The sequence below is a fragment of the Melanostigma gelatinosum genome (assembly GCF_949748355.1).
Source record: "Melanostigma gelatinosum genome assembly, chromosome: 5".
NCBI lineage: Eukaryota > Metazoa > Chordata > Actinopteri > Perciformes > Zoarcidae > Melanostigma > Melanostigma gelatinosum.
The window spans coordinates 14,961,750-14,973,586 of NC_136638.1; the positions used below are offsets into that span (position 1 = coordinate 14,961,750).

At 43.9% G+C, this 11,837-nt stretch overlaps 3 protein-coding genes across 4 annotated transcripts in view; 1 reads left to right on the plus strand and 2 right to left on the minus strand.

The window, feature by feature from the left end:
• Positions 1-1,593, minus strand: part of LOC306777742 (uncharacterized protein) — a 119,964-nt gene extending 118,371 nt beyond the window's left edge. Inside the window, exons 1-2 of the mRNA XM_079268991.1 lie at positions 1,002-1,593; positions 453-522 (exon numbers count right to left, since the gene is read on the minus strand). Coding sequence (XP_079125117.1) covers positions 453-522; positions 1,002-1,295 — 364 coding nt within the window. The 5' untranslated portion in view covers positions 1,296-1,593. The remainder of the gene's footprint in view (positions 1-452; positions 523-1,001) is intronic.
• Positions 1,594-2,315: 722 nt separating this feature from the next.
• LOC306777111 (dual specificity protein kinase CLK4-like) lies at positions 2,316-10,149 on the minus strand. 2 transcript variants are annotated; one of them, XM_079268084.1, is made up of 13 exons: positions 10,031-10,149; positions 7,510-7,670; positions 6,048-6,288; positions 5,372-5,474; positions 5,029-5,095; positions 4,817-4,933; positions 4,545-4,711; positions 4,363-4,457; positions 4,126-4,255; positions 3,955-4,037; positions 3,782-3,861; positions 3,552-3,642; positions 2,316-3,017 (listed from the first exon to the last, which is right to left on the minus strand). In XM_079268084.1, exons 2-13 carry the CDS (start codon positions 7,668-7,670, stop codon positions 2,841-2,843), a joined length of 1,512 nt encoding a protein of 503 aa, XP_079124210.1. In that variant the 5' UTR covers positions 10,031-10,149; the 3' UTR covers positions 2,316-2,840. The 2 variants fall into 2 exon arrangements, with proteins under 2 accessions (XP_079124210.1, XP_079124209.1); XM_079268083.1 differs by having other exon boundaries at positions 5,029-5,474.
• A 453-nt stretch (positions 10,150-10,602) lies between these two features.
• Positions 10,603-11,457, plus strand: tmem126a (transmembrane protein 126A). The gene has a single exon (XM_079268458.1). The coding sequence runs from the start codon at positions 10,735-10,737 to the stop codon at positions 11,350-11,352; it is 618 nt and encodes a 205-aa protein (XP_079124584.1). The 5' UTR covers positions 10,603-10,734; the 3' UTR covers positions 11,353-11,457.
• Positions 11,458-11,837: the final 380 nt, after the last annotated feature.

Genomic DNA, 11,837 nt, shown 5'->3' on the forward strand with positions numbered 1-11,837 from the left:
AACATGATGTGGATCACACACACCGCTCTCCGCCCGTGGAACTATCACAAGCTCTGTAACGAACACCGCGAGCCAAACGTGGCCAATCTTGGCACACCGCTGCGATACATCTTTTAAAGTGAGCATCCCCCCCACTGACACACGAGGCTGCAGGGCTCAGGCTGGACGTCCCAACCCCGCTGCTCCGCTGAGTGTGGAGCCCTGCTGTCCCAGTGTGGGCCCTGCACCGGCTCAGGGGGCCGTGACCATCGACACGCACACATGCACTCTTTAAGTTCAGGAGAGCTGCCAAGAGCATCATCGGCAGACAAACAATCAGGTTTCACAAGCTGTCAGTCATGCCTAGACTGTAACTTTTACCTAATAGGGAACAGATTTTGAGCGTCTCGTTTGATTTATTTGTGTGTTTTTTTGGGTACGTGGTACCAATGCTACAAAGAGCCGAGACATACCTGGAGGACAGGAGCACTCTTGGCCAACATCCCTAGTTGTCCGCAATTTTGGCATCAGCACCGCCACTTTCTGCAGACAGACACAGAACAAATTCCAAAGCTAAATAACAATACTAAACATGAATATATTTTTTGAAGTGGAAATCATTAAGAAACAAGTAGAGCATGGAATAATATTAAAATAATCTCAATGAGCACCAATTACAATGATGAGATCATCACCTTCCTCCTGTTAAATACAGCTCAAGGAGCTTCCTCCATGTAATAAAAAGTATAGGTTGGTGTCTCATCAGTGGATATGTCACCCTATAAAGAGATTTAACGGTAAACTAATTGGCCAGCTGCATGCAAGCTTGATCCCTACGGTCATTCATTAAAAAGGGACTGATTTTAGAGGGAATAATTAGGGTGCAATTGCCAAAAGAGCGCAAAGTCTGTGCGTTTGACAGCCTCCCTGTTATCACGCACATTTTACGCACTGGCGAGCAGTGCCTCTGAGGTTCACAAACACAATACATGGATTTATCAACGACAGTATGGGTCATGTACCTCTTCAACGAGCTGCCCTATCGAAGTGCTCAGCTCTGGAATTAGAGTCCCATCCTCGTTTAGACAAGCAGTGCGCAGCGGGTGGAAGATGGACGCTTTGTCCGTCTCCATCTGCAGGCGGTTCTCCAGCTGGTAGGTCTTGAGGCTCATCAGAAGACACACGGTGATGGAGCTCAGGGACATCAGCAAGCACAGAGCGATGGGGAAACCTGGAAGCCACCGCTGGACCGCGGATTTTGGAGCACACTGGCACACCGGTTTACTTTCCCCGATAGAGTGGCGAGCTGTATCCATGTTGAAAATCCTGCTGAAGTCCTCTTGATGAACAGAACATCTAACTAAAAATGCCTCGTTTAGCTGCTAAAGTTCTGCGACCAAAATCTACTCGGTGCTCCGGACTCACTAAGCAGCGCACCTAACTTCACAACACTCTGCTGCAGCAGCACATAGGTTCAGGGTTCAAAGCGCTGTCTTAAATTAGTCTTGGAACAAGAGGCTGCAGCAGCGCACGCCGGACACAGATGGGAGCGATCTGGATGCCAACCAGAGAAGAGGCGCCTTCTAACTTGCAGGGGAGCTTCCTATATGGATGTGCAAGTGCAACTACCAATGGGTCCAATTGTCTGCCTGCCTGCCTCAAAGTTGCATGTTCAACTAGTTGCGATGCGCCCGCCCCGCTGACCACGTGGGGGGCAGCAGATTGACAGCTGCCTGTGAGTGAGACTGTTGAGGGTTTTTGTCTTCCTCAGCGCAACATGTTATAGGCCATGCAGCTATGATTTATTTATATAAACCCACTCGAATTAACTCGAACAGCGACTGATGATGTTGAAGCTTGTTAATGCAATTAACTAACATTTGCTGACTAATTAATGAGACTTTAAAATGATACGACCCCTCCACTGTGATTTGTGAAATGACACTTGTAACTTTGAAGTAGATTCTGTCCCCGCAGGGCCCGTATTGTCAATGGGGAAGGCATCTTGCGTAAACTTTGAGGACAATGGATCCTCTTCAGAAAAGAAATCGAAACGTCAACAGCTTGAATAATAATAATACAGATTCATAGTTTGTAATGCATTTTGTTATTTTCGTTGTCGAGCCGGATTGAAACCGGTGCGGTCATCAATCCAGGTTAAATGTTCAGTTTTAATGCACTTTTCGTTCAACTTCAACGAGGATCAGATCTTTCGACAGGAGTGACTTCAGGCAGCAGACTCAGCAATCTGAAAGCGTTTTACTGCCACCCTGTGGATTTATGCGGCTACTGCAACTACACATCACCGCACAGTAAAAGTACAACCAAGACACGTCTGTCGTCTATTAACGTTTATTGAGAAAAATGTACATTATACTGCAAAAGTTACACAACCACTCAGTGAAAAAGGAAACATCTGAACACATTTTCTGTACAAGGATTTTCTGCCTGCTATAGCTTTCTCTCTCTTCAATGCTGAATAAATTACTGGCGAGACTGATAAGGCAAAAACATTCCCCTTCACCACTGACAATGCAGAGAAAGAACATGGACACAATTGGACAATTCATGAAGAAAAAAAAAGTAAATGCTTAAGTGAGACAAATTAAATTATAATGCCAAATAAATAGAAATAATTTGGAGGATTCATTACATCAAACATAAATGCCACAGATGACAAGATAACATGTTGATGAGTGAAAGACTAACAGGAAACACACCGGCTTAGGACACAGCGAAGCAGGGCAGTGGACTGATACAGTCAGTTAAGGTTCTCCTCTCCTGGAGAGTCAGGAAGCAGAGGCTGCACTGCACCATGATGACATCATAGTGACAGTCAGGCTCTGACCAGGGTCACAGGTTCAGTCTTTTTTGCTCCTGCTTCTGCTGCTTCTGGTGGTGCTCTTGCGGTAGCAGGAGAAGAAGGGATGATGGAGGGCCTGCTCCAGACTGAGGCGCTTCGCTGGATCGTACTCCATCATCTTCTCTATCAGGTCAAACAGCTGGTGGTGGTCTTCGCCCTTAGACTGCATGTAATGCTGATGGGAAAGATGGGACAATTGTAAAGTGTGTCACAATGAATCTTGTGCTCTGAATGTTAAGTGTCATTCTAGAATACGAACTTGGTACATAATGTACACGGTTGACTGAACGGAGAAGAGCCCTGCAGGTAATACCAGTTTGGTGGCGCTCAATTTTTGTTTTTGAACGAGACTTTCACTTTGGGAAGTGTTTCCTATTAACAAAGGACTGTCCTCAGCACGTGTTCTGCACAAATATGGGCAACCCACCCAACCCCCCTTGAAAAATGGACCCAGTCTCAATTGCCATGCTTTGAGAGACTCTTTGTATTTAATCAGCTGGGCTCAGTGGCTGCATGTACCACATTAGGAGTCCTGTCTTTATTGTGAAGGATGTAGTGTTGTAACTCTGAACAGAACTCAGGTGGCTTTGGATGAACTGATGGCTATCCTAGCTAACATGTAAACATCTAAGAGTTGGAGTTTGATACAGATGCATTTCCAGATGTAATTGCGACTGTATGTTGGCGTCTCCGGTAACATTCCTCTTACCTTGAGGGGTTTGCAGTGTTTCTTGACATATCTCCCAGAAGAGCTGTGAAGATCCCAGTCGAGCTTGGACCGGTGAACAAACCGCCTTTTTCTGTACAACACAATGATATTGAAATTTGTATAAATAAATAAATCATATCATCTGCAAAGTATGTTCAGGTGGCCTTATAAATAGTGTGAATATTGTTTTGAGGGAATTTGTGTCTCAGGCCAGTCCGCGGTCTACGTACTTGGTTTTCTGCAGCAGGTTTGAGGGGATGGGGCCCAGGACTCTCTCCATCATAGCAAGGTGCTCTTTGCTGTCATGAGTCTGAAGGCAAAAATAAATATGACACATCTTCCCAAACGCCATGGTAAATGTCACAGTATTAATCATTTTATTATACTCTCTACCGCCTCTTACCTGGAAGAGAGTAGATCCAAGGTAGTACTCGATGAGTATGCAGCCTACACTCCAGACATCACAGGAATGGCCCCAGCCCAGATCTGAAAGAGACCATGTTCCCTAAATAACAAACCTCCACTCAATGATGCGCCTAAAGCTTCCGAGATATGCTTTCTAACAGCCACGCACCTAAGATGACTTCTGGAGCGCGGTAGTGACGGGTCGACACCACAGAGGTGTGGTGCTCTTTTTCATATGTGGCGTTTCCAAAATCCACAATTTTCACATCCGGGTTCTTCAACGTCCGCTCGTCCCGTTTCTGAGGACAAGAACAGACTCGTGCTACTCACACAGCGACACCAACATCTGGGCATTCGGCCAATACTTCAGCAGGTATGATTTTGGACACACATGTGGGACACTCACCATTACAGGGTTGTACTCCATATGATACTCTGAATCAATGAAGAGAATATTCTCAGGCTTCAGGTCTGTGTGAGTCAGCTTGTTGCTATGCAGAACTGAAAGACAAGACCACACACATTTTAAACAAGTCGTTTATATTTGAACATTCTCTATTTTCTGTGCAGCCATGTGGAGTTACTCACATCGCACAGCCCGGATGATCTGGTACGCCATATGCTTGATGTGTTCGATGGGGAATGGCTGGAAATTGTTTTCCTTGAGGAAGTCGTAGGTGCTGAGGCCGAGCAGTTCAAAGGCAATGCAGACGTGGCCGTGGTAGTCAAACCAGTCCAACATGTGTACACAAGCACTAAAGAGGAGGAGAGGTAAAGCAGAAGCACAGTCAGCTTCACACATATCAAGACCGCAAGGCGATCGGGTATTTGTGGTATGAAGTTACTTTGGATTTACTTACTATCGCTTATCAGAGTCGAGGGACTTCAACTGTTCGAGCACCTCTACCTCAGACATAGCCGCCTCACGGTAGCGGTCTATGTTTTTAATGATCTTCAGAGCCACTCGAGCTCCATCACTGGAAATACACAACGTAAATACTTTTAACATCGGATGCAAGAGAAGGAGCGAGTAAGAAAGAGATATATTAAAAAGAAAATAATATTTTCTTACTTAGAGTGATCAATGCATTCGACTACCTTCCCAAAGGCACCTTCTCCTAGAGTACACACAATCTCATCTACAGAAAATAGAGAGTTGTAGTTAGAAACATTGCAGTGACAGTGAAACACTGCCCTTTGGCTGCCTGATGTTTTATAGCTCTGTTTAGCTACGCTACTATAAACAGGCTTCTGAACACTGGAATACAAGTCAAGGCTTAATATGTTACACTGACAAGCAGTAGTTAACCAAATACTTGTCTGGACTAAGACTAATGTTTGGAAATAAGAACCAGACAGGAGAGTGAGAGTCAAAGTGTGAACAACAGTAGAAAAAAAAGGTATATATTCTATACATCTCGCTCTCAGCATGTCTCCACTGTGATAGATGAGGTGACCCTCGCCATCATCCTCAACACTCCTGGATCTTTTCCTGCTCCTGCGCTGTTGGCTCCTCCTCTGCACCGCCGCAATCCGCCATCACATCAATAACCCATCAGTCAGCCAGCACCAGGCCACCACAATGCGATATCGTCATTCATTCAACCGGGCCAAGGGGGGGAGGTGTAGGGGTGGATAGATTCAGCCCGTTCAGTAACACCGCCGGACGAATGGACGGAACAGCAAATTCAAATTCAGCCCCGTCAGAGAAATTGGGCGCCAGCCACCACATAGTGTGCGTTACAGAAGAAAAACATGGCAACAAGATTTTCAGATGAGAGACTTTCTCAGAGTAGTACAGAAAAAAAAATTAACTTGATTGATTACAGTCTATCTGCATGTAGTTCTTTGTAACTCTTCCGAAACAACTTAATTCTTAACTAGCATGTCCCATAACCGCCCACTAAGATTTCAGCACAAATACTGGGTCCACTTTTCTCTAACAAATCTAGAAAACACTCACAATCTCTGAGCCTCCACTAGTCATTGTTGAAAATCATGCTTAATAGTGAAGAGTGGGACACACAGAGAGATAGAGAAAACAAAGAGATAGGCATTATGCTTTGGCTAAACACCAGTGATGACCCATACCGAGGAGGACCGGTGGCGAGAGTGGCTGCGTCTGCGCCTTCTGTCTCTCTGCCTGCGGCTGCTTCGCCTGCTGCGACCGCTGAGCCCAGAGGACTTGCTGTAGTGGTGCCAGTCACGGTCTCTGTCCTTGCCGGTGCCTTCGCGGCTGACTTCCGCACAGGCCATGCCCAGACTGTGGTCCTGGGTGGTTCCGTCCCGAGAGTCCAGCCCCTGGTTCAAACTGCGGGTCTCCAAATAGTGCCTGCAGTTAAACACAAAATGACACACAAATTTTAAAAAACGAGTAGAGAGCGTAGGTCAGGTCCGGAGCAGCTCAGCTCCTCGTCTGTGATATGGCTCTCGAAATGAAGACGGTGCAAACGGTCCGCCCGCTGCCTGACACCGTATCCCCTGAACTGTATGTAACATTTTTAATTAGCAACATACTGATTTACAGCCACCAAACACCAAGCACCCTGCTCATTTAGAGGCTGGTTAAGAAAGCATTTAATCAACAGTTTCTCAACTGTCTCCTTGGCAACCCAAAGTATGCCGTCCTTAAAACATATGCACGTTAGCCACAGCGGCAGAATTAAAGTGCGAGGCATCGAAAGATCGAGCTGAAAGATTTTGGGCACAACCTGATAGTGTGTAATACTATGTGATTCTGCACCTGCAGATATCAGTGCACCAGAAGGTGACAACTATGCAGTACCATTTCTGCCAATACGTAGTGCAAAACAACTATTACCTGTCAACAGTTCCTAATATATGCATGCTGAAGAACATGTTTGCTCATTCGGGTTGCGTTTGCTTAGAATGTTGCCTCCAGCACACCCACCCAGCAGGCCATGTTAGCAACGAACATCTAAAAAAGACCAAGAAAACCCTCTGACCCTCGCACCCTGCTGGTGTCAGTTGTCTTCCAGGAGGAAGTCTGCCTCTCTACAGAATTAAAATTAGAGTAGAAATGGGAACATATAATGTAACCCCACAGCCTCATACATGCTCACAAAAAGATAGAATTGCAAAACATATTATCATTGCACACAACTTCACCAGATGACACTGAAATTGCAAATCGACTATGTTTGTCAATTTGAAAAACAGTCAAATCCATCATGAAAACAAACACTGCAACACAGACATATACAATGCACGGGGAGCACGAGCTGTTTACAAATCTGAAGCCTTAATGGCCTAACTGGAGGTGTATCTCAAAACATGGCAGCACAGGCCACAGAAATGTTACCATATGTTATGATGTAATGGGCGAACAGCTTTCATACGAAAAGGTCAATAAAAAAACAAACATATTTTCATACAAAACAGGTGGAATTTTGAGTATATCTAAAACATATCCAGCACAGAAACTACTTTTGATAGATTTTACACCTCAGTTAAAATAATAAACCAAAACACCACAAAAAGTCTTTGAGTAGGCAGAAAATACTGATATTATATTATTTATTAATATATTTACCCATCACACAACTTGTGGTGGAGGTGAGTTCTTCTGGACTTATTCTCTCTTTCGCTGCTGTGCGAGTCTTGTTTCTTTCTTTTACGACACTCCATTCTCTCTTCCCAGCTGTACTCATCGAGCCAGATACATGGGGAGCGCATCCGTTTCGATTGGCGCATCTGAAAGACATGAAAAAACGGGTCAAAATAGAATTCCACTTCATCTAAAACTACATATAGTTATGTTATTTATCAATCATTGCTATGTTTCGGAGACATGAACTCAGTTGCAGCATTACAATTGGGATTGTTTCTTGAGTTACCTCTACCCCAAAGCAAAAGACAAAATGTTATGTAATATAGTACAGGAGCAAACGAAACATTTCTAGTTGTTTAAGATAAATAAGGGCGTAGAGCTCAATTTTAATTCATGTTGATAAAAATGTCTATGTAGACAAGTAACAGCCACAGAGCTTTTAGAGCAGTGCCGAATAAAAGTGTTGTTTTTCCTTTAAAAAAAATCATAATTGTGATTTAAAATGTTTTAACAGGCTCAAAATGAATGTTTAAATCTATGTGGAACATATCTGACATTTGGTTGCCACTTCTAACGAGGCTTGTGAAACAATAGTATAACAATGTTGGCATCACATCATACCTCTGTGTCGTCAGTAATAACGATTACAGTTAATGTGGGAAAAAACAGACAATAAGCATATGGCTTCACTATAACCAAGGTGAACATAAGTTGTATACAGTCACTACACTGTCGCTTACATCAGTGATTCTTAACCATAGGGCCGCGGCCCATGATTGGGCCGCAAGCGCCACCTAGAGGGCCGCGAAAAACATCATCTCATTTATTTAACAAGGGTTTTGCCTGTTCAACACCGGCATCCTCGATCCCCTCCCCTTCCGTTCCTACGGCTTGTTTGCGCAAATACGTCACAAAACATGTCCGTGTTTGGTATCCCAGCATGCCCTCATCTTTGCAAAGAAATCATCGATTTTCTTTCATTTCTTATGGTTTCTCCACAAAAGGAGCCCACACACACACTGTCCAAAGTCGCCATAACCGCTGCAAGTCGTATCTTGCAGCATTTCGACGGAAAAAGGCACATTACAGACACGACAACACAATATCATGTGGTTACCATGTGTCCATTTGGGTCTCCAAATGTTCTTTTAGAGCTCCGCCTGGATCTCTTCATGGAAGAAACTCTGTAGAATGGTCATACTTTGTCCAATCTTCTTCACATTTGAGGCAGTTGTTCACTGATAGTGTAGTTACAGCCCTATACTGTCCTTTACCTGTACAGATACAGCCACCGGCAGTTATTTATACTGAAAGATACTTTTTTATTTTATGCGGACAAAAATCTTAAATTTTTACTGACTCCAAAGGCCCACTGCTCTGTTTCTGTATGACCTACAGGTTGTCTGACACTTTTGATGCATATAGTCAGAGTGGGCCCCGGGACACTTTGTACTTGAAAAGTTGGGCCCCGAGGTCAAAAAGGTTAAGAACCCCTGGCTTAGATGACGACCTAAACATTAGCCGAAGCTAAGTAGCCATATCATAAAATTGGCATCGATTACATGAATCTTAAAACACCACCACACAAAGTAACCTGAAGTTAATGTAAGCCGATAGCTACACGTTTTAAAATGACTTGATGACTTGACCACAGAAGATTCGTCACTTGACATAAGTCTCATTCCACTAAACCATAAAATATGCAGGTTGTGCAACAAACTTGTCAAGTAATTAGTATATTTGTCCCATCTTCGAGTCTCTGTTTACTTCCTGAATCCCCGCCAATCAACATAGCTGTACCATGAGAAACAAATGCACACTCCGCCATGCGGTGAATGCAATCGAAATGGAGAGGGGGTGAAATATAGTGGCTTAATATTATCAATAGCACCGTAAGTCTACAACAATTTTAAAATCAAATATTTTGTCGTTTACCATGGGAGAACGCCCCAAAAAAAAATCACTTGGTAGAAACGTATTCATCGTCATGTAACGTTACTCGAGCGGGTCTTTATTAATAAATGAACCCCAACAGGGTGAGCAGGTCTGGACTCACCCGTAGGAGGTAACGTTGACTTTGAACTATAACGATTTATGACAAAATAATGACGGGAGCAAAAAGCTGTTGAGTAGCCATGTCTCGATCTAAGGGCCCATCGAGCGTTGGCCACGCTAACGTATGACGTAACCTAACGCTACAGAAACCATAAACGTTAACGTTACATATATTCTACTGCGACTACCAACTTAAAAATGTTGACTTCTACAGTTATAAAAAAGTGCACACCAATCTGCCAAAGGCTACTTGCCAATTCCGAGGAAATAAATGATCGTAGCTAGCTATAGCTAAGCTAATTAGCCAGATGAGTGTCTGCCATTTTGGCGAGACGTCGAATTTCGGAAAAGCTAACTGGCTAACATTAGCCAACATTAAGGGGAATACACACAAGTTAAACAATAGGAAACAGAATAAAGTAGTTGCAACACATGCCATTTGTCTTACCTGACTTTTACAAGCGATTCGAACGAGTATGTTTATCGGTTTTGTGAAAAGTATGCACAAAGAAAAACAAAATGCCTCCGACTAGTCTTCAAAGATGGCGAGCTTCCCTAGAATCCGCTGGAACGTTGTTCCATGGCACAACGCACAATAACCACGCCCACTGATTAAACCCAGGGGTTCTGTTATCCCGAGTTCATCCTTTCAGGTACAGCCAAACAGCACTGTACGTATCAATACTAATATAATACCAATTGCTAGCCCGGGAAACTGTTTAAAATGTACAATACTACGACTAATAATAATAGTAACATTAATAATAGAGATATAGTTCATAGGTGTGAAACTGTCAGTATTTAAATATGAATTTGTTGGAGGTTATGTCAGCAAGGTTTCTGACGTTACACTGGAGAAGAAAAAAAACACCTGAATTTGTAACAAATGATACAGCTTATTGTTACATTTGAGATGCACCGGTATAGCGTTTATTTTGGTACTGTCCGCGACCCGCTTGCTAGCCTAAGAGGCTACACAGAGGGTAGGAAAACCCACTCTTGTACGCTTTGACTTGTGGGTAAAACATGGCTGCGCCCTGTTTCCAACCTGAGGACCACCTTACCCAAATGTGTTAGCGGAGTAATTCAAATCGTAAACGCGTATCTAACTATCTGGACATTGTCGGTTTCATTGGATCATTCATTCTCAAGATGTCGGAAAACACCCAGAAGGAACGCGCCTCTGGAAACGGGCTCTCCAGAGCTGTGATTGCTGAAATGCTGGCGAAGAATTTCGAGAAACTACCTGACCTCGATCAGAAACTCTTCAAGTATGGACCCATGTATCTGGCGGGCAATGGAGGCCTTGCAGGACTGGTATCCAACAGCTTGTATCGCAGAGCTCTGAACGTCACACAGGCGCCCATCGCCTCCAGCCTGCCGATGGCCGTGCTGCCCTTCCTCACGACAGCCGCCCTGTACAACGCTGTGGTGTCCGCCCCCCTCATGTCGGGTGACCTCAACTGTCCCACCTGCACCCTGATCCGAGGTGCACTCGTCGGTCTGGTCGGTGGTGGGGTGTACCCCATCCTCCTGGCCTTACCCGTGAATGTTGGGCTTGCAACCAGGTACAACACGACACCGTTGCCAGAGAAGGGCAATCTGCTCCGGTACTGGATGGACGTCTCCAGACCCGTACTGAGGAAGATGAGGGCCGTACTGCTGCTTCAGATTTTCTTCGGCACCTACCTGAGCTCCAAGCACTTTGAATCGTACACCAAACTGGCGCAGATAACATTTGGCGCAGGTGGAGAGGACCTCAAGGACTAAAATGTACTCTGCCTTAAAATAAACATGTTTTCATTGATTCGTGAGACTTTTAAATGCAATATCTTTGAATTTTGGACAGTTGGTTGAATAAAACCAGCAATATGATCATTCTGTGCAGGTTTCAATATTTTGTGACGTGTTGAAGATCAACCAACTGATTTAGAATATAATTGAAAGATCAATTGGTACGGTAAATAATAGTTAGTTGCAGCCCTTTTTAAATAGTGTTTAAAATGGGGCTGCAATTGACTTTGTTGAATTCCAAATACATCTGACTCATCTTTGAGTTGTGCCAAGATTGTAGATGAAATCTTGTAATGCCTGCAGGTTTTCACAGCATTTGGGGCATTTTTTGTTCCCAATCATACATTTTGAAAATGTCTACATGCAAATGACATAAAGTGGTTGTGCATCAATCAGATGTCGGGGCTCATTCATGATTTTGAAAACCCTGATTGTGTGAATTCAGTGCAATGCTTTATTTG